Source organism: Canis lupus, chromosome 1 (genome assembly GCF_003254725.2).
Source record: "Canis lupus dingo isolate Sandy chromosome 1, ASM325472v2, whole genome shotgun sequence".
NCBI classification, from domain to species: Eukaryota; Metazoa; Chordata; class Mammalia; order Carnivora; family Canidae; genus Canis; species Canis lupus.
Window position 1 is genome coordinate 13556801 of NC_064243.1, and position 27582 is coordinate 13584382.

Consider the following 27582-nt stretch of genomic DNA (forward strand, 5'->3'; position numbering starts at 1 on the left):
AATTCATTCATCGAGTCTGGGACGAGGAAACTACAATAGCTAAAAATCTGTCTCTTGTAGATTGGGTTTTAGAGTCCGTCCCAGTTGTTTTAAATAAACTTCCCAGAGAAGGGAAATTGCAAGAGCTAAGATTTTTATTATATTTGCTTTTAGGTTACAGGAGGCTCCAGCGGCATTGGAAAGTGCATTGCTATCGAGTGCTATAAACAAGGAGCGTTTATAACTCTGGTGGCACGAAATGAGGTACGTCTTCTGGGTGTGTTATCATGGACTTGCTTACTCAGCTTTTGATGAGCCCGAGAGGCTGGGCTTGTGCTTAGGGGTCGTGAACCTGGGCGAGAAGTGGCTCATCTCTCTGGTTTGAGGTGTGATCCTGGAACCCCTGGTTGTTTCTCATATTCAGGGCAAACACTTCTTGGTTGAAGTCAGGTCGGTTCCACAAATATTTATTTAGTTTCCACAACGGTTGAGCAACATCAGAGACGCTGCTTGTCGAGATGGTCCATGTTGAGATGGTTGGGGCGGGTGCACACCTGCTGTGGGGACCCTGGGGGAGGGCCTCCGCCTACGCACCCCTGCTGAGCCGATTGCGGGGCTGATCCCCAGTCCTTCAGGATATGCAGGTGGTTCCCTGGAATTTGCTTATTATGGAGATGAGGTACATCTCTACCAAAACCGGACTCCATGGGAAATCTTGCTCCTTCCTTCCCAGCAGTGTAGCAAAACGTGGTTTTCTGTGTCAAGTCAACACAAGGTCTGCTTTGCTGTGCTTTGCTTTTTTCTTTCTTTTCCCTTCCCTTCCTTTCTCTTCTCTTCTCTTCTCCTTCTCTTCCTTTCTCTCCTCTCCTCTCCTCTCCTCTCCTCTCCTCTCCTCTCCTCTCCTCTCCTCTCCTCTCCTCTCCTCTCCTCTCCTCTCCTCTCCTCTCCTTTTTCTTCTCTTTTCTTTTCCCTCCCCTCCCCTCCCCTCCCTCCTTTTCCTCCTCTCCTCTCCTCTCTTCTCTCTCCTCTCCTCTCCTCTCCTCTCCTCTCCTCTCCTCTCCTCTCCTCTCCTCTCCTCTCCTCTCCTCTCTTCTCCTTCCTCTCCTCTCCTCTCCTCCCCTCCCCTCCCCTCCCCTCCCCTCCCCTCCCCTCCCCTCCCAAGGTCTGTTACTCTTGCTAGAGTCGTTTCCACATCCAAAGCAATGACACTGTATTCACATGAACAGTTGTGAAGCCCTCTGGCTCCGTGGAGGCGGGGGGAGGTGACCACGGCCGTATTGTTGTCCACTGCCGTTGTTCTGTGCTTGGCATAATGCTTGGCTCCCAGAGGGTGCTCAGTGTGGAGCTGTGGAGTGAAGAAATGAAGGGAGGGTTGATGGAAGGGCTGGGGATGCCAGCAGGGCATCACTGCTGGGGGACTCTGGACTCACCTGTGCCACAGGAGGGCAGTAGTAGGTGGCCACTCAGGTAGGGGTGCACAGCTGCCAGGGAGAGTCTGGGGGGGGGGGGGATGTTTAAATATTGGCCTAGAATTAGGCTTTGATGTTCATTATTCCTTCTTAAAATCGAGAACAGTGGGATTGCTACCTTTCATTTGTATCCTGACATCTCTAACAATGAATTTACTTTGACATCAAAGCCACTTTATGGGAAGGAAAATATAACTTTAATAAAATGGCATTTGGTGAGATTTAAGCTGTGCCGATATTTGATACAAGGCAGATGAGAAGGAAGCAGGGGAGACACCGGGTTTGAGGTGTTTCAGAAGCTCCTTCTCTGGTCCTTGCAATGCTAGACATGAATGAGCAGACGAGCCTTCTGGTATCCAGAAATTCTTTATTATCTAATATAGTTGTTTATTCTACTTTTGACAAAGGAAAGTTGTGTGTATCTTTATTCGTAGAACAAAATTATTATAGACACACCCATGTTCAGAAAACCCACGTCTTTCCCAAGGATTCGCCTCCTCCTTTGTTCTTCTCTAGCTGTCCCTGATGTACTGAAATTACAACTTTTTGAACAAATTAAGAACTGTAAACTGATACGTCTCTCTCTTTGAAAATGAGTAAAACAAGCAAAATTGAGACCTTGGCAGAGTTTCTCAGTTTCAGGGTAGCTTTGCTTGTCTTAAGATTATTCTCGAAAGTTGCCAGGATTCGGTTTTCTCAATGTACCTGAAAGGTGATTTTCACTATATTTGCTTTTATGGTAGAGGAGGAAAATATTGGACAATCTCTTATGAAAGCACTCTTGATGTGAAACCATGTGAACTCTTAAGTTTGGGAAGCACTGCACAGCCATGTGGTGGTTCTTGTTTTATATCACAACCAAATAATGTCAGATCAAAACATTTATTAGAGTTGATATTGTGCCCATCAGCAATTAGTAGTGTTGATTAGGATTTTGCAGTTTCTTTGTTTTTCTGTTACCTTTCAGAAAAACTTAATCATAGCCAAAATAACTTTAGAGCTTCTTTCTTTCGTAGACAGTGGCCCATAGCTATGCAACATAGGTGCTGTCTCGCGTGTTTTCTAGAATTTAATAAATACACAAATAATTGCTTTTTCGCTCCATTTAAACAAACAAGCAGACAAATAGACAATCACCAGAACTAATTGTTCTCTGTTGCTTTCAGGACAAGCTGCTGCAGGCAAAGAAAGAAATTGAAAAGCACTCTATTAATGATAAACAGGTATGATCAGTCTTCATGATGCATTTTCTGTGCTAATCAACATAGTTGTGGAAAGGGGGAAAAACGGTTATTTCAACTGTGAATAGTTCATTGAAAACGTGTAGGGTTTTTCCTAATTAAAATACATATTAGACTGTTTTTGAAAAAGGTGAAATCATTTGAATTGTCTACAAGTTCAGGCCATTCCCCAAAATGTACAGACTTTGACTTCCGTGCACCAGTGATCACATGTTTTTACAGAAAATGATCTCAATTATTTATTTAAGGTGACTTCATACAAACACATAAGTGGAAAGGGGTACTAAATTTTTTGGGGGGGGTTATGGCATTTTGGGATGAATAAAATGGCGTGTGTGTGTGTGTGTGTGTGTGTGTATATATCTTTCAGTATAAAACATAACAATAAGTTACTATGATACTCCTCACCCAGCTTAAGAAATGAGATTTTCTGGGGCCCCTGAAGCCCCCTCTGGGTGCCCATATCGCCCAGTCTCATTCCTAGAGGCAACCCCCAACCTGACTTTTGTGTTGCTATGCTTTTTTCATAATTTGACGAGGTGGTACGTGTGACTCTCCGTAGTATACTGTTTCTTTCTGCTTCTCTTTGAACTTTATGGCATCATTCTTATTTATTTGTTTTTTTTTTTTTGTCTGCATTCCTGAGGCATACCTCACATACTATTCAATTCACCCGTGTCAAGTGTACAGCTCAGTGGCGTCTAGCGTATCCATGGAGTTGTGCACCCAGCACCAGAATCCATTTGAGAATTTTTCCATCATCCCACCAGGAGAGCCCAGATCGTGTCACTCCCTGCTTCCCCCTTCACCCCTCACAGCCCCAGGCGATCACTAACCTGCTTTCTACCTCTGTAGATGTGTAGCACGTCGTTTTTCTGGTACTTTTGTGCAACTTGATCTCTTCGCTAGATACTGCTTTTGAAATTCCTTGCTGTTGCTGCATAAAATCATAGTTTGTGTGTGTGTGTGTGTGTGTGTGTGTTTTAACTGCTGTCACACATTTTCTGAATACATATATACTACCTTTTGTTCATCAATTCTACTGTTGGTGGATATCTCACTTTTGGTGTTTTGGCTAGTTTGTTTTATTTCTTGCTGTCACTGAAGTTTTTCTACAACACATCTCTGTGTACGTGTGCAAGAATGGATGGTGCCTGGAAATAGGATTGTGGAGTAACAGTTACAATGCATGTGCATCTTCAACTTCACTGGCGTGGGGACATGCCCACTGGTAGTACCCGCTGCCCTGGTTGCCCTGCATCCTGCCAACACTTTGGTATTGGCACATTTCCTAATTTTTGCCTTTTGGATTTTTTTTTTTTAAGATTTTATGTATTTATTCATGAGAGACAGAGAGAGAGAGAGAGAGACACAGGCAGAGGGAGAAGCAGGCTCCTTGCAGGGAGCCCGATGCAGGACTCGATCCCAGGACTCCAGGATCATGCCCTGAGCCAAAGGCAGATGCTCAACCACTGAGCCACCCAGGTGCCCCTCAGATGGGTTTTAAATGCTGTTTCACTGTAGTTTTATTATTATTTTTTAAAATGTATTTTACTTATTTATTTGAGAGAGCACATGAGCAAGCAGGGGGAGGAGCAGTGGGGGAGGGAGAGGGAAAGAATCTCAAGCAGACTCCAAGCCGAGTGTGGAGCCCAATGTGGGGCTCAATCCCACCCCCTCAGATCAAGACCTGAGCCAAAAGCAAGAGTCAGACGCTTAACTGACTGGGCCACCCAGGCGCCCCTCACTGTAGTTCTAATTGCCTCTTTGCTTCACCTCCAAAATATGTTAGAGATCTTCCCATGTCAGTAAGAACGAATCGACCTCTCTCCTGTAACTCCTTCAGCAGAGTCCAGGTGCCCAGCGTATGTGGTCGTTTCCCTGTGCGAGGGCTGCTTGCACTTCTCTGCTCGCGTATCTGTGCTGCAGGCAGAGAGCCTTGCTTGTGAGATTTTCTCTCCTCCGTGGCCTCTGTGCTCCCCTTCCCTGCAGTCCGGGACTGTTGGGAAGCTGCCAGCTCCGCAAATCCCTCACCTTTCCCCGATTCCTGGAAGTTCTGATAGAGAAAGACGTATCCTCTGAAGCCATGGAGCGTGAATGCTGCTGGCCAAAGGCCAGGCCTGCCGTCAGCACCCTCTCTCTGCCCGGACTTCTTCACCGTGACTCCCGTCCCCACTTGAGCTGTCGGAAGGCTTTGGGTCATGTGGCAGGTTCCAGATGCTTAGGGTCATGTGGCAGGTTCCAGACGTGCGCGTCAGGGAGAGGACAGACGGCAGGGCTGGGGTGGGCCTGATGGAGCTTGAGCCTTTGCCTGCACAGAAGGGCTTTGCCACAGGGCTCAGCGTAAGCAGGGCCCTGTGGACACTTTTCTCCTGGTGACTGGTTAGTCTTTCTTTCTTTCTTTCTTTCTTTCTTTCTTTCTTTCTTTCTTTCTTTCTTTCTTTCTTTCTTTTTCTTTCTTTCTTTTCTTTCTTTCTTTCTTTCTTTCTTTCTTTCTTTCTTTCTTTCTTTCTTCTTTCTTCTTTCTTTTTTTTTCTTTCTCTTTCTTTCTTTCTTTCTTTCTTTCTTTCTTTCTTTCTTTCTTTCTTTCTCTTTTTTTTTTTTAATTTTACTTGTCCTTGGGATAGCTTTTATTTATAGTAAATGATCTAATATTGTATGAAAAGACTCATGTAAAAAATCCTGATTAGAGGCATAAAACCCAGGGGCAGCTCCTCTGGAATATTCCAGGTGACATTTGTGAAGGAGGCTGTTTCCTTAGGAATTCAGATCCTTTGGACAGGGTTCCTTCCTGCACCAAATAAGACTTCCTGCCTGGCGCATCCGATTCTAAGGCAGTCATCTCTCACGTCGTGGCTTTATTCTGCACGTCGCATCTTAGAGCTGGAAGGGATCTCTGGTCACCAGCTCCTGACACCCTTTCTGGGCCTGGTGAGGCCACCGCTGCCTCCTCAGCTGCCGCCCGGCTAGTGACCAAAGGGGCAGGATCAGGACTCAGGCTTGCGGACACCAGGCCCTCTCCTTCCACCGCTTACACTCGAGGCCACATGCGGGCGCGAGTGCCCATGTGGATGTGCCCTCCTGTACACACTCATTCTGTCTGCCCCCTGGCTTGGCGGCCAGTGTCCACCGAGGAGAACTCCTGGAAAGACTGAGAAGTCCAGAAAATGCCTTTCTCCCTCTCTCTGCGACCCCCTCCTTGGAACCTAGAACATTCCGATCTCAGAGGCTTAGCTCTGGATTTGAAAACATGGTCCAAAAAGGGAAATTAAAACAATAGCTCATTGTTAGTGCCCTTTCATATCCTTAACGGCTATTTTATAAATTTCTATCAAAGCAAGCGCTGAAATATGTGCTTCCTCTCCTTCCTTCTTCCTTTCTTCCTTTCCAAAGACCAAATGGAATTGTTTCCCTTGGCAAGTGTGGGCTGGGCTCTTCCTGCCATCTCTCTGTGCTGTGAACCCCTGAGCGTGGCCAGGCTTGGACTGGGTGGGCTCGAGGGCCTGCCTGGGTGGCCCCTTGTCTAGAGAATCCCTGAGTGGCCCATCAGCCCAGAGTCAGGGACCTCAAGCTCCCACAGCCCCAGATCGACCCTTGGCCTCGAAAGATAAAATCACCAGTGCAGGGACTCAAACTCAGGTGGCTTTTGTGAGTAGGTATTGTTTGCTTATCTCTTCATCCCCTGCCTGCTGATTCGGACTCCCAGTAGGGCAGTCTGAGCCCTGGGAGTGCTCCAAGGGGAGTATTTTTTAAGCGTATTTATTAGATTTATTGTTTTTATTTTTAACAACCTAAGATGTTAACAATTGAGATACAATTGATGTACAATTTATTGATCCTTTATGTAATTTATGTATTCTTTTTAATAACCAGAGCTATAATTTATGTCCAGTAAACCGCACCCATATAAAGAGTACAGTTTGATGGCTTTTGACAGATGCATACACGTGTACAGCCAGCCCTGAGATCCAGACACAGAGCATGTCCATCCCCCCAGAGTTCCACTTGTTTCCCCACGAGCCAGGCCTCCCTCATCTGACCACAAGTGATCTCAGACCTGCCTTCGGTCACTGTAGGTTAGCGGTGTTCCAAGAGGAGCTCTTTACATTTCTTATCTGTTTCCAGCCTTATCTAGGTAAAACTGACAAGAATTGTATGGATCTGAGGGGCACAGTGTGCTGATTTGATACACATTTGCATCATGACATCCTCACCACCTCAAGTTGATTAACACACCCCATCACTTCACATAGTTATTCTGTGTGTGTATTGAGAGCATTCAAGATCTACTCTCAGCAGATTTCAAGTATACAATGTAGTATTCATATCGGTAGTCACTGTGTCGTACAGGAGATCTCCAGGACTTATTTATTTTATACCTGAAAGTTTGTACTTTGACCAATATTTCTTAAGATGTGTTTTTCAGTTTGCATAAGAGTTTTCTGTGAGAACTGCCAAGAAAATTAGGCTCCAGTAGTGCACTGTCAGCAGGTTTCCAACACTGCAATCTATGCCCACAAGACTAGACTCCCTAGCTATTGGAAAGAATTGCCTTGATTTAAAAAAAAAACTCTTTAAAAAAATGCTTTTAGACGCCTGCATGACTTTGATCGTCTTTTTCTCTTCCTCACAGGTGGTACTTTGTATATCAGTTGACGTATCTCAAGACTACAGCCAAGTAGAGAATGTCATAAAACAAGTAAGAGGTTGGGCTACCTGGAATTGATTTGCTTGCCTTTCAATTGGTTCTTAGCAGTTTGGCGTAGGGCTTGGAACTGATAAATCATCTCTGTAGCTTTAATAGTTTGTTAGACTTTATTTATTGGCACTGAGTTGCTACCAAGTGATGCTTCTCTTTTTCTTCATGGCTGCTCTGATAAACTTTTCCAGGCACAGGAGAAACTGGGCCCAGTGGACATGCTTGTGAACTGTGCGGGAATGTCACTTTCGGGAAAATTTGAAGATCTTGAAGTTAGTACTTTTGAAGTAAGTGGACATTTGCTTTTTGCTCATGTGCTAGCCCAGATACTCCAAGGAGAACAAGGCCACAGGTGAAGGCTTTACAAATGAAATAGTTAGAATGCATTTAGATTTACTAGAAGCTTTAGAAGGCTAGGGGAAAGTCGGACAAGGTTTTAGTTGTAGTACCATGGCCATCTAACCTTAAGAGCTTGGACGAGTCTCTGGGCCTTGGTTTTCCCAGCTATAAAATGAGCATAAAAGCTCCAAATTGACCTGCATTGCCGTGATGATTCACCAAGGTACACTCTTTTGAAGAGAGCTCTCTGTAAGCCAAGAGATGCTGGATTTTCATCTCAGCTGTCAGGGTTTTTAACAGTGGTAAACCAGAGAAGTTCAAGAGCAGACTCTTGAGTTCTGAAATCAAGGCAAAAAGATGACACATCAGGCAGCCCGGGTGGCTCAGTGGTTTAGTGCCGCCTTCAGCCCAGGGTGTGATCCTGGAGATGGGAATCGAGTCCCACGTCAGGCTCCCTGCATGGAGCCTGCTTCTTCCTCTGCTTCTGTGTCCCTGCTTCTGTGTCTCTGCCTCTCATGAATAAATAAATAAAATCTCTAAAAAAAAAAAAAACAACAAAAACAAAGAAAAACAAATGACACATCTTGGTTTATATTTTTAAACAAGTTTGTCATGGAACGTCTCTTAGTAATTTCTATGAGCTCTAAATAAATGAACATCAGATTCATAATCCTTTTTTTTTTAAATTTTTATTTATTTATGATAGTCACAGAGAGAGAGAGGCAGAGACATAGGCAGAGGGAGAAGCAGGCTCCATGCACCGGGAGCCCGACGTGGGATTCGATTCTGGGTCTCCAGGATCGCGCCCTGGGCCAAAGGCAGGCGCTAAACCGCTGCGCCACCCAGGGATCCCCAGATTCATAATCCTTCTAAAGTACAAAACAGTTTTTTAGTTGACATGGTATCAACTGTCTTTTCCCTAATGCTCCATGAACCTTCATTGTAGTAGTGGCTTTTGAATGTTTTTCTCCGAGAAGGTAAATGACATCCCCTTTTTATGGAAAATGAGAGTGCTAGAGTAGCAGCATAGACACCTTGCTTCTGGTGGACTCTGGGAAAGCACCATAACCTCTGTGATTTATCGTCCAGGAGGGAGAGTCCAGATATAGCTGTAGGCAGAGGGGCACCTTATCTGGGACTCGAGTGTCTTAAGGCTCCTTTATCAAATCAGCATGAAAGGTAGTTGCCTTGACCTGCAGGCCTTTACTGTAAGTAATCAGAGGGAGGTTTTGAAGATGATTTCAGCAGCTGGGTAAAGAATGAGTTGGGGAAGATAGTTGTTGTATCAGTCTAGGCGGAACGCGATGAGGTAAGACGTCAGATGATGAGGTGGCCAGGCAAAGAGGAGTCAGGTGTGTGTGAGTGTGTGTGGAAGGGTGTGAGTGTGTGAATGAGTGTGTGAGGAGTGAGTGTGAGGATGTGAGAGTGAGTGTGGATGACTGTGAGGGTGTGTGAGTGTGTGTGTGTGTGTGTGTGTGTGAGAGAGAGAGAGAGAGAGAGAGGGAGGCTAATGGAGGGCAATCTGTAGAGTCACCCTGACTCAGTGTGGAGGGCAGACTCAAGGACCTGACCAGGAGTCCTGTTTGGGGCAGGAGCCAGGGGTCATAGGAGGGCTAGGAGGTCGGGGGTCAGCTTCCGGAGCAATGTGGAGTGGCGCAGGGGCCAGAACCACTGGGGTCTCAAAGGCCACCATGGGGAGTTGGGATTCTAGTCCAGCACCTTTGAAGGGGCTTAAGCTGGGCTGGGCAGTAGCAGATCAGAGGATCTTTCTGCTGGTTGTGTCAGGAGCGGTTCAGGAGGGGTCAGAGGTCATCAGGGCAGGAGATCATGATGTGGAGGATGCGGGTGATGTGAGTGATGCCGGTGCAGGTGCTCCGGTGGGTAAACCCCAGGCTGTGTGAGGGGGCGGCGAGGAGATGGGCGCAGGGAGGGCTTGAACAGCTGTTGGGCGATGCTGGAAGCGCTCCGGCCCCAGGGAGAAGCAGGCTTCTAAAAAGAAAGGACAGTTAACCCCACACCTGTTGCCTGGGACCCAGGGACGAGGCCTCTGGCTGCCCTGTCCTGAACGCAGGCAGCAGTCCTCTGTACCCCCAGCCCCAGGCCTGCGTTCACCCCTCTGCTCCCGCTTTGTCCGTCCCTGCCCGTTGTGGGGCTGTGGTCAAGGCCACTGTGCTCATTGTCCGCAGGTCCTGTGAGAACACCCACTGCCAGGTTTGGTGCATTTTCTGAAGATCAGAGTTCATTTTTATTTAAAATGAACTCTCTCATTTTTTAATTTGTTTTGTTTTGATGGCTGGTTTGTTTGTCTCGTGTGCACTTTACTGAGGCTCCCAGGGCTCCCCTGAAAGTGTGTGCATGCCTCACGTGGTCGGCTGTGTTGTTACAGCCCACGGCTGGGGGATCCCGGCAGGTGCTGTGCGACTCCCTGCCAAGAGGATGAGAGGATGCTTGGAAACGTGTGCCAGGTTCTTCTGGCCTTTGACCCAGGTGCCTTTTGTCCTTGATAATTTTGCCTTGTGCCTTCTCACTGCCATAAATCTTAGTCATGGGTACGACGAGGTGCAGAGTCTGGGAGGCCGTCCAGTGAATCTGAAACGGGAGGCGGTCTTTGGGAAGGTCAATGCACTTCTCTTAATTTTCCACTTAATGGGTTTTCTTTATGGATTCTTGGACCTATGTCCTGTTTATCTACCTGTATCAGTGATAAGTATTTTCATGTTTGATTGACTCTATAGATCCACATGAGGAGAGCTGACGTCTTAACAACATTGAGTCTTCTAACCTGTGAATGTAGAATATATCTCCATTTATTTAAATTTTCTTCCGTTTCTCTCAGCGGTGTCTTGTAGTTTTCAGTGCATGGGTCTTGCACCTCATTTTTCAACATTTCCTATTTTCTGATGCTAGTATAAATGGTAGTTTTTATGGCATTTTCTGAATGTTCATTGCTAATGTAGAGAAATTCAATTGATTTTTGTGTATTGATCTTGCAGTCTGGCTGACGTCCATTATTAATTCTAGTGCTCACTGGATTTTCTGCATTCAAGATCATGTCATTTGCAACAGTTTTACTTTTCTGTACCCATCTGGGCACCCTTATTGTACGGTTAGAACATCCAGTACAGAAGGGAAATGGTGAGGACAGACGTGCTGTAGTGTTCCTGATCTTGGGAGAAAACTTTTTTTTTTTAACCATTAAGTATGATGTTTGTTGTAGTTTTGTTCTTTCTGTTGTTTTTGCTTAGATGCCGTTTATCAAGTTGAGAAAGTTCTCTGGTATTCCTAGTTTGCTGAGAGTTTTTTTCTTTCTTTTTTCTTTAAAGAGCACCCACGAGTGGGGACAGGGAGGGGCAGAGAAACGGAAAGAGAGAATCTAAAGCAGGCTCCATGTTGAGTGCAGAGTCCAACTCAGGGCTTGATCTCAAGACCCTGAGATCACGACCTGAGCCAAAATCAAGAAGAGTTGGATGCCTAACCCACTAAGCCACCAAAGGGCCCCTGCTGAGAGTTTTTATAAAGAATGGAAGTTGAATTTTGTCAGGTGCTTTTTCTGCATCTCCTGGGATGATTTCAGAGTTCTTATTTAGTTTGTTGATATGGTGAATTACATTGATTAATTTCCAGTGTTAAGCCAGCCTTGCATTCCTGGGATAGACCCCACTTGGCTATTCATCCTTTCTGTGTTCTTGAGGGATATTAGTTGTTTTCTTTCCTTGTAATGGTCTTTTCTGATTTTTGTGTAAAGGTAATGTTGGCCTCTTACCATAAGTAGGGGAATATTCTCTTCACTTTTCTGGAAGGATTTGTGTAGAATTGGTATTATCCTTAAATGTTTGCTCGAATTTTCCAGGGAAGCCTGAGGTTATCTTTGTGGGACTAACTTTAATTTAATGTCTTTAGTAGATTTAGGGCTACATTTTTAAAAAATATTTTATTTATTTATTAGAATGAGAGAGAGAGAGAACGAGTGGGGGAAGGGGCAGAGAGAATATCCAAGTAGACTCCCACTGAGCACAGACCTCGATGCGGGGCTTGGTCTCATGATCCGTGAGATTAGGACCTGAGCCGAAATTAAGAGTCAGACACTCAACAACTGAACCACCCAGGCACCATTTACAGTTGTCTATGGTTCATTCATTCATTTTGCACCTGTGTACATGTACTTTTATTTAATATTTGAATTAGTTACAGTCTGTAGTTACAGTGTAAATATAGTATTATATGCCCTCTGCTTTTTTAAACTTGCAGAATAAGTATTTCCCGTATCCTCTGGTGTTTCTGGTCACCATCTCTAAGAGCTATATGACTTTCTGTAGAGTCAACATTCATGGTTGACTCAGAGTTCCTCAATGAAGTGTTTGGTTTCATGTGCTGATAGATCTAGTATTTTTACAAGACTTTAATATAGAGACATTTTGATGCACGTACTTGTAGATTTCCAAGTTAAAACAAGGTTTTTAAGAGTTCTCAGGATGAAGGGAAAATAGACTCTTGGTACCTATGTAAGCTCTTACCCATCATAATCCAGGAGCCAGTATTGGTCACTTACTGTGGGTCAGAGACTGTGCTGCCACTTGACTTGTGTTTTCCTCTTTCAATTCTTGCAACAGCCCTATGAGCTAGTACCAGCATTAGCCCTGTGTTCAGCTGCAGAAATAAGCACAGTAGCTGACTTTCTTCTTCATCATCAGATAGGTAGTAAATTGTCAAGCCAGGGCTTCAAACCACAGTCCATTGCTCCTAACCGCAGTCTTGGTCTCTTTGTGTAGCTTAGAACTAATAGGTTTATTTATTTTTATTTTATTTTATTTTATTTTATTTTATTTTATTTTATTTTATTTTTATTTTTATTTTTATTTATTTATTTATTTATTTATTTATTTATTTATTTATTTATTTATTTATTTAATTTACTTATGATAGTCACAGAGAGAGAGAGAGAGAGGCAGAGACATAGGCAGAGGGAGAAGCAGGCTCCATGCACCGGGAGCCCAATGTGGGATTTGATCCCGGGTCTCCAGGATCGCGCCCTGGGCCAAAGGCAGGCCCTAAACCGCTGTGCCACCCAGGGATCCCAACTAATAGGTTTAGAAATATTTGGGGGCTTTTCCCTAAAACTGTCTTTCAAAAAGTGTTACCTGCAAGATGCAGTGTACTTTTGGTAAGGAGAAAACTAATCCTGACCAGTTTTCAGCAAAGACATCACTGCTGTCATGGTGAGAATGCAAGACTAGATTGAAACAGGCTTCAGGGATCCCTGGGTGGCTCCGTGGTTGAGCTCCTGCCTTCGGCCTAGGGTGTGATCCTAGAGTCCCAGGATCAAGTCCCACATCGGGCTCCTGGCATGGAGCCTGCTTCTCCCTCTGCCTATGTCTCCGTCTTTCTCTCTCTCTGTGTTTCTCATGAATAAATAAATAAAATCTTAAAAAAAAAAAATAAAAGAAACAGGCTACAGACGGCAGGTCATGAGCATCATGGCCCATTCATGGGATCATTATATCAGTCAGTCATTCCTTCGGCGCATCCATTGGGCTCCCCATCACTTGGTCTTCACTGAACTCAGATCTTGAGAGTGTACAGAGCTGTGGACTGCAGGCTTGAGGCCTTGACCTTGCTCACTTCTCACGTGGCTCTTTGTTCCCTACAGAGACTAATGAGTGTCAACTACCTCGGCAGTGTGTACCCCAGCCGAGCTGTGATCACCACCATGAAGGAGCGTCGGGTGGGCAGGATCGTCTTTGTCTCCTCCCAGGCAGGACAGTTGGGATTATTCGGTTTTACGGCCTATTCTTCATCCAAATTTGCCATCAGGGGATTGGCTGAAGCTTTGCAGATGGAGGTAAACACTGAATTCAGTTTTATATTTATATCTTCCAGCTCAGAAATGTTTGTTCCCTTTTAGTTTGTAGCTACTTTACACATGTTGTTGTATTAAATTAGACACTTGTAGACTTGACATCAGTGAAAGAGAATCTGCTCAACCCTTGAATTTTGCTGTTAACATTTTTCAGGCATCATACAGATTATGCTAGAAGCAAGATGAGTGTGAGGTGTTTTGCTTGCTTAATTAACTAATTTTTAAAAGGATTTTATTTATTTATTCATGAGAAACGCAAAGAGAGGCAGAGAGAAAGAGGCAGAGGGGGAAGCAGGCTCCCTGCGGGGAGCCCAATGCAGGACTCAATCCCAGCCCCTGGGATCACAATCTGAGCCAAAGGCAGATGCTTAACCACTGAGCCACCCAGGTGCCCCTTGCTTGCTTAATTTAATACACAAAGTACTACTGATATTTACATAGTATTTTTGGTCTAATACTCTGTGAGGATGCATAAGGTTAACCAGATATTTTATTCTCTAGAGGTGTTTCTTTAACAAAGAGATGTGTCCTTTATGACTGAAGAATAAACTTAGCATGTGTTTGAGGGAAGAGCTTAAATCAGCTACTGCCCAGCTCTCAGCTTTTAGACAAATCATTTAACTTGGTCTTTTTCCTTTGCTGTAAAACAAGAGGGTTGCGCTGAAAATATCATTTGGCTCTCCCGATGCTTACGCTTTAATATCTTAAAGAAGTATTGATGAAAGCGAACGCTTTTTATTTTCCCAGTTAGTAGAGCATGTTGTGAAAGAGGATTAGCATCAAAATAAGTGTCATGTTGTGATAGCCTCAATCGTGGGAAGCTGACTTTGCATTGTCGTCAGATGGGGATGCATAGAGAGTACCACGTATACCTACCCAAAATCACACACCGAAAAGGAAGGTAAAATTCTTTCTATTGTGATAGACTGAAATATAATGCTACATCATGACATTAGAAGCCCAGAAAAGAATTGGTTGTGACCAGCCTTCTCATAATAAGAGTGTGATTTGGGTGTCCCGTTTAATGATTTAGATTAGGGAGGGGTTAGCAAATTTTTTCTGTGAGGGCCAGCTTGTAAGTGTGTGAGCCTTTGAGGGGTGGATGTTGTTTGTCGCAACCCCTGAAACCTAACGGTGAGAGCAGGAAAGCAGCCCTATGTGACAGATAGATAAATGGACATGGCTGTGTTCCAGTAAAACTTTATTTATAAAAATAGGTGGAGATTTATCCCACAGGCCATAGTTTGCTGACCCCTGATTTAAAAAATCCCCAGAGGAGCCCTCGATGGTGTGTGACAGAGGGCCACACTGCCCTGCTGTTGGACAAACATGGTACCGATGAGTTGTTCAGTCAGTGACATGATCATGATGTGCCACATGGGGACTGATCGACTGTGCCATTCTCCTCAAAAACGAACCAGGCCCAAATTTCCTTTTTATCAGCTTGCTTTAGTGCTCTTAGTCACTAATAGGTCATAATAATGTTTAGCCAATGAGGCTCATATGGCTGTGAAATTTCAAAACAAGAATACCAGTATTTCTCTTCTTTTGAAATGTTCACTTTGAAAGTCCCTTTGCAAATAACCATTTGATTTTTGTAAGTTTTGTGAGATAGGAGTGGCAGAAGTTGTTAGGCTACCTTATTATAGATAAGAACACTGAGTTTTCAATAGTTCATCCAGTTACTCAAAAAGACATAGTTATTTTGCAACAAAAATAGTAACAAAGTGCTTGCCTTCTGGCTCCCTCTGCCTGGCTTCTGCAGCAGCTGATGTGTGGATAATTCAGGTCAGAAGTTGCCAGATTCATCTGGCCTGTTGTCTCAGCCTTCACTTTGGTCTCAGACACCTGGGTAAGTGAAGGGCTGCGTTGGAAATGAAAAAATCTGCTTATTAGGGCTCTTTGTCCCTAAGTCTTTTCTTGCAAAGCTACTTCAGGACTCACTAATTTAGGGCAAAGTATATAATCTGGGTGGCCTGGTTTCATCACTTCAGGTAGAACAGAGATGTTGCTAAAGAAGAGGGAAAAGGACCTGAGTTGCTAGGACAGAGTCCCCGAAGTGTCTTTGTGACAAGCATGGTTCACACGCTGCACTGCACGTAGCTGGCCTGGACCTGAAGTGCACTTGAGTTTTGTCCATATCTAGACTTCATGAAAAATGTCCCCGCATAAATGCAAAATAAAATAAACATGTGCCATGGGGAAAATACATTCAGTAATCAAAATCTACTTTTGTTCATAACAGACTTGCATCAGAACAGTTGTTTTGGGGCACCTGGGTGGCTCAGTCAGTTAGGCATCTACCTTCAGCTTGGGTCGTGATCTCAGGGTCCTGGGATCAAGCCCGATGTTGGGCTCCCAGCTCAGTGGGGAGTCTGCTTCTCCCTCTGCCCCTTCCCCCTGTGAGTGTGTACATGTGTGTTTTTTCTTTCTCTCTCAAATAAAAATAAACAAAAAAACCCAATTGTTTCTCTGCAAGTGTATGGTGTTGTGTCTGAAAACCTGGATGATTAATTTGGCTTTGCCAAGGTGACTGTGTTATCTGTGAATGAAACAGACCTTATAGAATTGCTCAGACTAAGTACTTTTGGATAATCCTTCTTGGTTTAATTAACTCTTAAGTCTTCTTGTCCATTCCACCCTTTGCCTCGCAAACTAAAGTAGGTCCCTAGAAATGTTTTGTGTACAATGAATAAATTTGAAAGAATGGTTTGTTGCATTTTTAAATTTTTTTTAAAGCTCTTTTAGGCATAAATGCATGATTTAAAGATTCTAAAAGTTAATCTTTTTGGAAAGCAGACTTCTGACATGGGTTATACACAATGAGGTTGTAGCAGAGACCGAGTAAAAGAGAAATAGCCTTTGTGCTTCCCTCACCTGGCCATGCTCCCCTCCCTCAAGGGCCGTTTGTCCCCACGGTGGTGAAAAGTAAGCTGCAGCTCATGTTCTAGAGCTTCTTCAACGCAGCTCTGGTCCTTTCTCCAGCAGAGAAAAGATGGGCACACAGCCTTTGCTTTGATAGCATTAGGAACTACACATTTTTGGTGGGATTATTTTGATAATAAATCGATTCTCTTGAGCAGTGGGTTGTCTTTCTGATTGAAATGGAGATGAGGTAGGAGGAAGAAACTGATGAGGGGATGGTCAGTCAGCAGGGACAAAGACAGACACTGGGGTAAGATGAGCAGAGGAGTCAGCCAGTGAAGTCCTGGCCCACAAAGTCTTTGAGAAAGTCGTGATCTCCAGGAGTCAGCGCTGTCTTAGCACGTGAAGCCTACCCAACCGCCTTTCCTTTGCCCCTGGGGTTATGGGATTAGTTGATCAAAGGAAACTGTAGATATCATTTGGTGTATCTCAAGTTCACCAGTTATTTGACCAAGAGTTTCAGGAGACTGAAGATCCATGAGGGCAGAGGCTCTCTGAGGCTCTCTGAGTTGCCTCCATCCATATCTTCCTTCATAGACCGATACCAGCACACAGTAGCCAGTCAAGAAGTATGTGTTGGATGAATAAAGACAGGTGATTAAGTGATTAGCCACTGGAGGTAGCCAACCATAGCTGGAGAGAGTCATTTGGCTTCGTGATTGTAGAGAGGATACCAACACCCGGAAAGGGGTCTGGCCGTCTGTGCCCACTCCAGGAGAAAGCTGTTTCTGAAAAGCTGGTTCAGCCATAACTCGGGTTTTTGACATACTGTCTCACATTAGTTCAGGTGCCACAGCCCTTATGCTTTGGAGGTGGAGGGGGCCAAAGAAGCAGCAGAGAAACAACCGTGTCTGAGCAGAGTTGGCTTCAGGCTTTCCCACTGGGCCACTTGCCACTTCTCAGCTTTTTCGCTGGTGTTCTTGTCTGGTCTGTGTACCGCAGAGGGCAAGGCCGTGGGAGACAGTTTTTAAAGTCACTATCTCAAAAACAAGTGGAAGAGGAATTGCTTGCTCATCAACCTCACTGCCTGGCCCGAATCCAGAGCTATTTATGAGCAGAGCTGGGCCTTGACGCCGCATGCCCCATCGATGCTGAGTGAATGAGCTCTCTCACGCCCTAAGTGCATTGGAACTGAACCAACGAACACATCACCCTTTGCTAGTGTACTTTCCAGGATGGCTGGCCAGAAGCTTCTGCCTACATGCTTCTCCCAGACCCTCTCAGCTCCTCCCAGAAGCTTAGAACTATGCCTCTCGGAGGGCCTCAGGGAGAGAAAGAGCTGTGTGATGAGATGGGACCCTGGGATGCTCTGTTGCCACTTTTCAGCCTCCCTGAGATACGTGGTGGCCTGCCTACCACCAGCTGCCTGTCTACTACTAACTCTCCTAGGTGTTGTCCTGGGGCTAAACAATAGCAAATAGGAAGACAGAAATTTTGATGGTATGAACTTATCCCCCTTAGAGCCACTAGCATCAGGGCCAGATGAGAGTGTGGAGCAGAGCCGCTGAGGAGCAGGATCTTTGGGAAGGGTGGTGTGTCCTGGCAGACTAGCAGGAGAATCTTCTGGAATCATCCCATTGGCGTGTGTTTATGAGTGGAGAATTCCAGCACGGAGGCCCAGTGGTGAGGTGAAGAAGACTAAGAGCTCATCTCAAGCTGGGAAGGAGTTTCTTAATATAAGTAGGGATGAGGTGGTCTTCGGGGAGGTGCGTGGCTGGTCTGACTTGAGACTCCACCCAGTGGGGAGAGTCCTGTTGGCTGGTTCTGGGAGGATGGAAGAAGGGACTCCTGACTCCCTCCTGACTTCTGGAGGGATCCACATAGTTCCAGGCCTGGATCTGGGGTGGCACAGGAAGGGCCTAGGGAAAGGGTTTGAATGATCTTCATAGATCTTGTAGATGAAATCAACCAGAGTTTCCGAGGCAGCTGTGAAGGAAGCCAGATTTGTAGTCTGATGGCAGAGGAGTGGACCTGCCCCATTGGCCCAAGGCCTGAGTAGTGTCAGGGTTGGCGAGGGGGGGCCACGTGGACTTCCTGTTAGCTGTCCACCTTCCTCCTGGACAGCTCCCAGGGCCTTGCCCCATCAGCAGGGTGGGCAACACAGAAGGAGGTGGGTCCACTGTCTTCTGAAGTAGACGTTGGTGGGGTGAGCTTTTTGCCTTTCTTCCTAAATGATCTTCCTGGGGAGGGGTTTCCTGACCCCGCCAATGCTAGTTCTCCATTTAAGAATCACCCTGTTGGTCTTACCAGCTTCTGAGAAAATCCGGGCAGTGTCCATTCTGTTGCCCGACGGCCAGTGCCAGGGAGTAAGGGAAGAAGCAGAGCTGTACCTTGTTTGCTGAAGGGGCGCGTGTTGTTTCTAAAATGCAGGTGAAGCCGTACAATGTCTATGTCACAGTCGCCTACCCGCCGGACACAGATACCCCTGGGTTTGCAGAAGAAAACAAAACCAAGGTAAGTGTTCTTCTGTGTCTGTTTTTAGCCTTCAACATTGTAAACAAACCTCTTTTCCAATTTTCTGACTTTCTGCCCATCAGCCTGGAGTCCTTTTCACCAGTCAGAAAATTGAGTCCTTTTCAATTGACATGTTAGGTAGAGAGAGGCCTCTGGACCTCCTGGGGAACTTTCATGTGGAGTCTTAGAGAATGCGGCCTATATTTTACGAGATTAGGATTTTTGCTAATAATCTTTGAAAATTTACCTAATAAGGTATTTAAAAAAATTTTTTTAATAAGGTATTTTCTTTATGATGGGGAGCACAGTCTATATTTTCAAGTAACTAACGAGATGATATTCTTGACCAAGAACATTCTTTCCTCTCAACTTAAAACACCTGGTTGCCAATCCATTGTCTCCCTGTGGGGGTCTAGTGGGCACCACGACTTAGCATTTCAAAAATGGATCATATGATTCCCTCATTCCATCCGTTCATTACTTCTCATCTTATTGCCCAACACCCAACAGCACCCATCAGCCATAGCGCTCAGGCCAGTAACTGAGAAGCCAGCCTTGATTATTCTTCCCATACTTCTCATCTGCTTGACTAGCACATCCTCTTGGCTCTACTCTCAGAACTTACCTGAATCTGATTTCTTTTTTTCCTTTTTTCTTTTTAACTGCAAATACCAGTGCCATGCTAGGAATGATAGTTGCCGCTGCTGTTTTTGCCTGAACTGCGCTTCATAGTCTTCAAACTGGTCTGCCTCCCTGTCTCTTCTTCACACAGCGGACAGTGATCCTTTTAAAGCATAAGTCAGATCTTGTCACGCCCCTGTTCAAACTCATCTTGTGCACAAAAGGCCAGAAACAAAACAAAAAAAAACTGTTCTTGTGCAGCACAGTCTAGCAGAATTCTCTAGAATGGAGATGTTCTCTGTCCGCACTCTCCAATATGGTAGTCACATTGTTGGCTGTTGAACACTTGAAATGGGACCACTGGGACTCCATATCATAAAACTGAGTTTTGAATTTTATTTAATTTTGACTCCTTTAAAGTTGGCGTTGAGAAGCGCGTTGGTAGTATGGGGGTGAGTGTGGCTCCACTGGTTGTTCCCATCAGCCTAGAGTAGAATCCGAAGGCTGTGAGGTTTATTGGGTCCTGTACTGTGTAGACCTTGGCCACCTGTCCACAGTGCTGTCTGGTCTTCCTCTTGCCCTCAGCCATATCAGAGCCCTGTCTCTTCTTGAACTTGCCCAGCTTTGGCCTTGCTTTGCTCTTGCTCTCCTCTCCGGGTATTTAAATGGCCAATCCCTTGCTTTTTTCACCCTGAGAGGCCTTCCCTGACCCTCTTTATCTCATATATCACTCCCTTGGAATATTCACCATCCTTTCCTCTGGCTTTATTTTTCTTTATGATGCTTATCACCACCGGACATTTACATTATATACAATGACAGTCATGCTGAGCTGAATGCAAGCTTTGCAACTTTGTTCAAAGGAGACTTTTCTTTGCCTTGATGCGTAGTAGGCACCCCGTGAGCAAACGAATCAAGTGGAGAAGAAAGGAATCCATCAGAACTTCCTACCTTGAATGGGCGTTGATTGGTTTTCTTCTCCTTTACAGTGATGCTTAGTAAGCGTGAGGCTCTGCAGCATGAAAATTGGCACTTATGCTCCGTAGACTGTATATTTGCAAAAAGATGTTTATGATTTAGAAGTTTTTTTCCCTATTCATTTCTCTTTGGCTCTGCCTCTTAAGATTACAACTGTTTCAAAGAAGTAAATTTAAGCCAAATGTCCTGTCTCAGAATAAGCAGGGGTCTGCTAAGCAGATTTGCAACATTTGGTAACAGTCTTTTCCTTGGAAGCCAAAGCGGACAAAGAGAGGTGATTTCCCTGTGAAGATTTGATTTTGATGTTAAGTTGGGTTTTTTCCCTCCAGTAGTACAGTGTTGAACAGACTTTGGAGAAGTCAAATTCTCTGTTGGTGTGTAAGCCCTTTAGGGGGCGCCGTCGGACTTTTAAATCTACTGTGTCTGGCGGGGTTGTGCCAGCCTGGTGGTCTGGAGGAAGAAAGAAAGGCCCCTTCAAAAGAGCCTTTCTCTTAATTCAGGTGCATCAAGAAATACTTGACTTCTAGGAAATGCTGTGTTTTTCTAATTTAAGAAAATACATTCTGTTTTTTTCTTTTCATTTTCTCAAGCCTCTGTGGTAAATAGAATTTACAGTTTCATGCAGCTTAAGGCTTTAGTTTTGAAACTTCTCATTGAAACCACCTTTGAAAGAATTTATGAGCACATGTTTATGTCACTGTAAAGAAGATTTAAAAAAAAAAAAGACCTTGCCCACAAGGAACTTAGGAGGTAAAATGCAAAGACACACGTAGCTGTAATATGTATTAATGCAGCAATATGCAAAGACGAGAATGCGCTGCCAGTTAAGGATTCAGAAAAGGCTTTTTGAACCAGGTGGCCGTTGGGATGGACCTTTAACCACCTGTGACTTGGGGTTCTGACGCACCAGCCTGCCAGGGGGCATGCAGCCACGCTGGACTTCATTCAGTGTTCGCTGTCCCTATCTTTCTTGTCGCCTCCTCTGTAGATCTCTTAGGAAACAGCTGTGTTGTTAAACAGGGGCTGGGCTGGGGCTGTCTCTGTCCAGGGCCTAAGCTCCATCCATATATCAAGCCTTTGCTGGCCAGGGAGTGTGTTCAGAACGGCGGTGCTGGTCATAAGGCCAGACTGGCTCAGGGCGCATGGTCTAGGCTCTGCAGAAATGCTGCCGGTCAGGTGTCTGGCCAGCAGTGAGGATTTTACCAGAATTGTACCACTGATGTGTTCTCCTTCTAGCTCTGGCGGTCGTCACCGGAGCCGAGACCACACAGTGTCCCGCGGAGAGCGGCAGGGGCCTCCTTGTCTCACTGCAGCCGCGGGGCTGAATTCTGTACAGTAACCAGGTAGAAACTGATTTAGAATCCAGATGGACCTGATTCTAAAAGTAGGAGTCTGCCCAAAGGTAGAAGAAGGCTGGAATTCTTCATAAAGTGAGGGAGAGAGGGTTGTTTAGACTTCTTTGCTCTTTAATTTAATGGCCCATAATGGTATGGATATGTCTGTTTTTTTCCCACCTTTAGCCTTTGGAGACTCGGCTGATTTCAGAGACCGTATCTGTTTGCAAACCAGAGCAAGTGGCCAAACAAATTGTCAAAGACGCCATAGTAAGTACAACCTTGTTTTCTTTATTAATAGTCATACTGCTGTATTTCTGAAAAGAAATACTATATTTGCCCCAGGGCTTATCTGAAAATATAAATTACTGTGTCTTTTTGGTCAGATTCATATGTAATACTGGATCCTATTCCTCTTCCTTTAGACACTTTATTGATTCCATGTTAATTAGTAGGCTCCTGGAAACTCATTATGTACCTTAACCTTAGGAACAGATTGATGTTAAGGATGCCTGGGAACTTTGGTTCTTTCAAAAGAACATGAGACTTCCCTGTGATGTGTAAACGGTACACACTAGATTTCTGTCTACAGCCTGTTGCCTTCTTGCTGCTTCCCCACAGTACTTGCATTTGTAGAGAATTTTAGGCAGCTTTATTAAATGCTGGACTCTTCGATTAGGGATTTTTTTTCTTTCACTTTCCTGCTTCCCGGTATCATTTTCCCAGATGTTCACTAATAAAGAAGTGCCTCCAAGCCTACTGGGTCACCATCCTGTCCACCCAGCTGATGTGCTTCCAGGCTACTCAGTTTATTTGGAATCAAAAATGGTATCTTTGGAAACCACGTACCTGCCATTTTGTAGAACAGCCTACGTGCCACAAACTTATGACCCCATCCTATTAACCCACATGCAGAACAACATACAGTAAGCAGGGCTGTCTGTAAGCTTTAGGCCTGTACCACATGTAGGAAGTTTGGGGACCCTTGGAATGAGGTGTCAGCGAGCCGGGCAGCTGCCCTGAGGGCCGTATGCTCTATGGCACAAGCCTGGACTGAGCAGAATATAAGAAACATCAAACTCTGTTAAGATACATACAGACATTGGAAGAACTATGCCCTGACTGTATTCAGAGGCAGGGAAAGACGGCCCCTCTGAGTGGATTAGGCAGACTTTGTTTCTCCTGCCTACCTCAGATCAAAGCAAACACACTCAGTGCTTTTGATGATCCAAAATAGCTCTTTGTATTTTGGTAGGATTCATTTAGTCTGGTGGTTTTCAGATTTCATTTTTTGATCACTTTACACACGAAACTGTTGGTAGTCCCAGAGACTTCTTTACATGTTTATATTTATCCATATTTGCCATATTAGAAATTGAAACCGCATAACCCAAAAGATATTTATTTATTAATCCATGTAAAAGGGCTACAGTAAACCCATTACGTTTTTTTTCCACGATAATAATTTTCCAAAACAAAACTTTAGGGAGAAGGGTGCATTGTTTTACATTTCATCCATCTCTTTAATGTTTATGCTAATAGAGACAGATGGACCCTCATTGCTGCTTCCACATTCAGCTCGCTGTAATATGTTGTTTGGTGTGAAGAATATTAAAAAATGTGCCCTTAGACAGATACGTAGTTAGGAGAGGGAGGAATATTTAATGAGCTTTTCTGATAATTGTGGACATTCTTTGATACTAAACCCAAACTGGATGAATAGTAGTTTCTTAAAGGTTAATTACAGTGTGGAATTGGAAACTACATTAATGAACTTCTTGTTCTCTTACGTTAAATTCCATTGGTCTTTGCACTTTGCATGTTTTGTGCGCATTCATGATTTTGTAGCATTATGCATTAGTCATCTGGAAAATACCGGTTCACTGAATTATCAAAAAAATTTACATCCACTCACATCACTGCTGGTCTTACCACAAAAGTCTTTACATATTGGAAAGCTGACAATCTCCCAATGGCAGGTAGGTTTTCACAAATCTTAATTTTTCCTTGAAATCTCATATTTTAACATTGACCATAAAAGCTGCCAATGTTCCTTGAAGTGACAGGCTCATTTTATTCATTTTCCACAAAATGTCTCCCAAATACCCCAGTCTAAATAACTGTAGATTGTTTCATGACTTAAACAGTTGGAAGAATGCCTTTCTGCAGGGCAGCCGTCCCCCTTGGGTACAGAACACAGCAGAAGGCACTGGGTATATATTCTCTTTTTGTCACACAGAATAGTAAGATTTGCTCTTAAGGGTTGAGACTTAATAAAATGATTAATTTTACTGCTTTTTCAAGAGCGTTTTATTTTATTTATTTTTTTGAAGATTTATTTATTTATTAGAGAAAGGGCAGGAGAGAGAGAGCACATGAGCAGAGGGAGGGGCAGAGGGAGAGGGAGGGAAGCAGACTCCCTGCTGAGCAGGGACCCTGACGCATGGGGTTCAGGGCTCGAGCCCACGAACCTGAGTTCACAACATGAGCTGAAGCCAAGAGTCAGATGCTCAACCAACTGAGCCACCCAGGTACGCTGCTTTATCAAGGGCATTTTGTTTATTAATTAATTAATTAATGTATTTTAAAGATTTTATTTATTTACTCAGAGAAAGAGGCAGAGACACAGGCAGAGGGAGAAGCAGGCTCCCTGTGGGGAGCTGGATGCAGGACTTGATCCCAGGACCCCGGGATCACGACCTGAGCCAAAGGCAGACACTCAACCACTGAGCCACCCAGGCATCACTATCAAGGGCATTGTAAAGCAAAAATGACCTTTTAAAATCTTTGGAAGATTTAAAACATTCCTGTCTACTTATTGCTGCAAGTATACATGGCAGTGGAGAGGCACTGCCACTGTGGTTTGTGCTGATTCATCAGTTTTGCCCATCAATGCAAATGTCAGTGAAAAAGCAAGTAAGGTCTTAGTATTATTATAATACTAATAGTGATTAGTATCATTCTGTCTTCCTGGATCCTCTGAAAAGGTCTCAGGACCCCCAGTGTTCATGGACCCACATTCTGAGGACCACGAGTGTAGCCATTCCATCCCACCTGCCAAGGCCCCAGTTTGTCTATGAGCTCCGACGTATGCTCTGTTACTCTCTTATGCCACCTAATGTGGACACCCTTCATTTTTTCTCTTTTTTAAAAAATTTTTAATAATTTTTTTTTTTTTTAGAGAGAGTACAAGAGAGAGCAGGAGGGACAAAGGGAGTGGGAGAGAGAGAATCTTAAGCAGAACTCTGTGCTCAGTATGTAGCCCCATGTAGGGCTTGAACTCATGAGCCTGAGATCATGACCGGAGTCCATATCATAAGTTGGACACTTGCCCAACTGAGCCTCCCAGGTGCCCCACACAACTTTGTCACTTCTGATGTGTTGATTCCTTTCCTGGTCACTACTGCTGCGTCTTTTCTTGTCCTTCCATTTTAGCAAGGAAATTTTAACAGTTCCATTGGCTCAGACGGGTACATGCTGTCGTCCCTGACCTGTGGAATGGCTCCTGTAACTTCCATTACTGAAGGGCTCCAGCAGGTGAGCTATGCTTACGCCTCCAGATGGACAGATGGAGGGACAGAGCGTGCCTCTCACTAAAGCCCAATGAGAAAAGGTTAACAGAAGACTCGGTAACTTTATCTGAGGAAGTGAAGAATTTTTACTGCAGTATCCATGCTTTCTTTTGCTGTGGCAGAGATAAGAAACTGGGACGCAGGTTAAAGATACCACATGAGGGGTTCAGACAGAGGCGAGGTCCTCTGTGCTCCTGGCACTGTGGATAGAGAAGGGATCGCCAGAGCTCTCAGGGTGTTCACTCGGGTTGTCATCTGAGAACCACTGGCCCTAGTGTCTGCAGTAAAGTGATGTAGGGTACCAGATGGCAGGCCAGACGCCTCTTCTAGGTGAGTCCAGTCACAGGCAGCCCAGCTTAGGGAGGTGCAAGTCAAGGATTCAACATAGCCCTCCTCTTACGAAAGCTGTGGTTCATCCAGGCCACACAGAAGTGAACCGCTCGTTGATGTGCTGGGGGGCCGTGTTTGCTGCTGGAGAATCAGAAGGGAAACAACCTCTCCAACCTCAGGGGCTCACGGTCTAGGGGGGGAGATGGACAAAAAGGTGATACAAGGCAATGTAATAAAACAAGAGTCATAACAGAGGGCTGGCTCTGCACAGACCGGATGATGGATGGTGGAATGTAGCTGGAGGGTGGAAGGCTGCCTGAGAAGGGGCTGTCTGCGTTCATGGGTGGTTTAGAACCAAGTACCAAGCTGTGTGCGGTAGACCGTGTCCAGACTAAAAACCCGAATGACTTGGGTGTGGGCTTTTTCTCACTCTTCTCTTCCGTGACTTTGTTGACTCTCTCATAGAGGTAGATGCCATATTACACATGAGCTCTGTGAGGACGGCCCCTCGCAGCCGGTGCCTGGCATATAATAGGAGCCGCAGGCTGCCTGGGGAGAGCAAATGCATTAATTCCACACGTCCCGTGGCCATCTTCTCCCTTCTCCCACTTGTATACGAGTGATGCCAGACCTAAAACTTCAGCCCGTGACTCCAGTTCTGTATCAGTTTCTTTTAGGTGTTTCCCCTGGGCTGTGACCTCACATCTCCAGTTCAGCGTGCCTGCAGTAAAGCTGCATTTCCCACCATTCCATCCCCACCGCCCCATCACCGATTCTGTATTGTCTCCGTGATTGGGGTCAGTGTTCCTGTTCTCTCAAGAGCCCAGTGAGGAAGTGGGTGTCCGCCTGGAACCCCTCCTGCCCTAAACGTGAGGGGTCTCTCCTCCCTCCAGTCCTGGGTCTCAGGCTCTGTGAACCAGAGGTTGTCAGCTGGGGACCCATGGACCTACAGAATGTTTTGTTTGGTTCATCTGGTATGAGTGTGCGTGTTGAAATAAAATGGTTTTCAAGTCAGATTTTCCGTAAATCGTCCAGATTTCAGACTTTTCGTGGAAAATCAGAAAGCCTAACAGCACAGGACCTGCATTCTCACCTGGCAGTAATCGGCTGGGGCAGGTGGCTGCCGCTGCTGTTACACAGGACACGGCCCCCCATCCCCTTGACCTCACAGCACCCTGCCCCAGGCCTGGGTGCATCAGAATATGCCATCACATTTCCATGTAGGATTTTCTGAACTGCAAATCCACCTTGCATGGCAACCCTCACTGGCTCCCCAGTACCACTGAGATAAAGGTTCTACTTTAGCTTGTGGCATAACCCTCTGACCTTTGACCTTGCTCACCTTCCTGCCCCTCCTCCTCTTTCCATGATTTTGTCTCTGACCCTCCAGCCTCCAACTTCCAGCCTTCCTTCAGGTCTCACTTTAGGTGATGCTTTTTCTAGAAAATTCCAATTTCTTAGACTTAACTATTAGAATTTTGGCATGCTGTGTTCTGGTCGCTTTTTCTTGATTTTTTTTTTCTTTCCCTTATTTTTATTTTTATATATTTTTTAAATAATATACTCTTTTTAGGGTAGTTTTATGTTCATAGAAAATTTGAGTTGAAATTATGGAGTTCCCATACACCCTTTCTTCCTATCTCCATGGGACGTCAGCACAGTTGATGAGCCATATCCAGCCACCAGTGTTAACTGAAGTCCATGGTTTACATTAGGGTTTACTCTTGGTGTCCCACACCCTTCCTCAGGGTTTTGACAAGTGTGTACTGACATGTATGTCTGCT

General features: G+C 44.9%; 1 protein-coding gene across 1 annotated transcript in view; it reads left to right on the plus strand.

The window, feature by feature from the left end:
• The window catches only part of KDSR (3-ketodihydrosphingosine reductase), a 38079-nt gene that overhangs the window by 4326 nt on the left and 6171 nt on the right, over positions 1 to 27582 (plus strand). Inside the window, exons 2-9 of the mRNA XM_025422088.3 lie at positions 154 to 243; positions 2615 to 2671; positions 7323 to 7388; positions 7580 to 7675; positions 13375 to 13566; positions 18880 to 18963; positions 22083 to 22166; positions 25332 to 25433. Of these exons, the coding sequence (XP_025277873.1) occupies positions 154 to 243; positions 2615 to 2671; positions 7323 to 7388; positions 7580 to 7675; positions 13375 to 13566; positions 18880 to 18963; positions 22083 to 22166; positions 25332 to 25433 (771 nt within the window). The remainder of the gene's footprint in view (positions 1 to 153; positions 244 to 2614; positions 2672 to 7322; positions 7389 to 7579; positions 7676 to 13374; positions 13567 to 18879; positions 18964 to 22082; positions 22167 to 25331; positions 25434 to 27582) is intronic.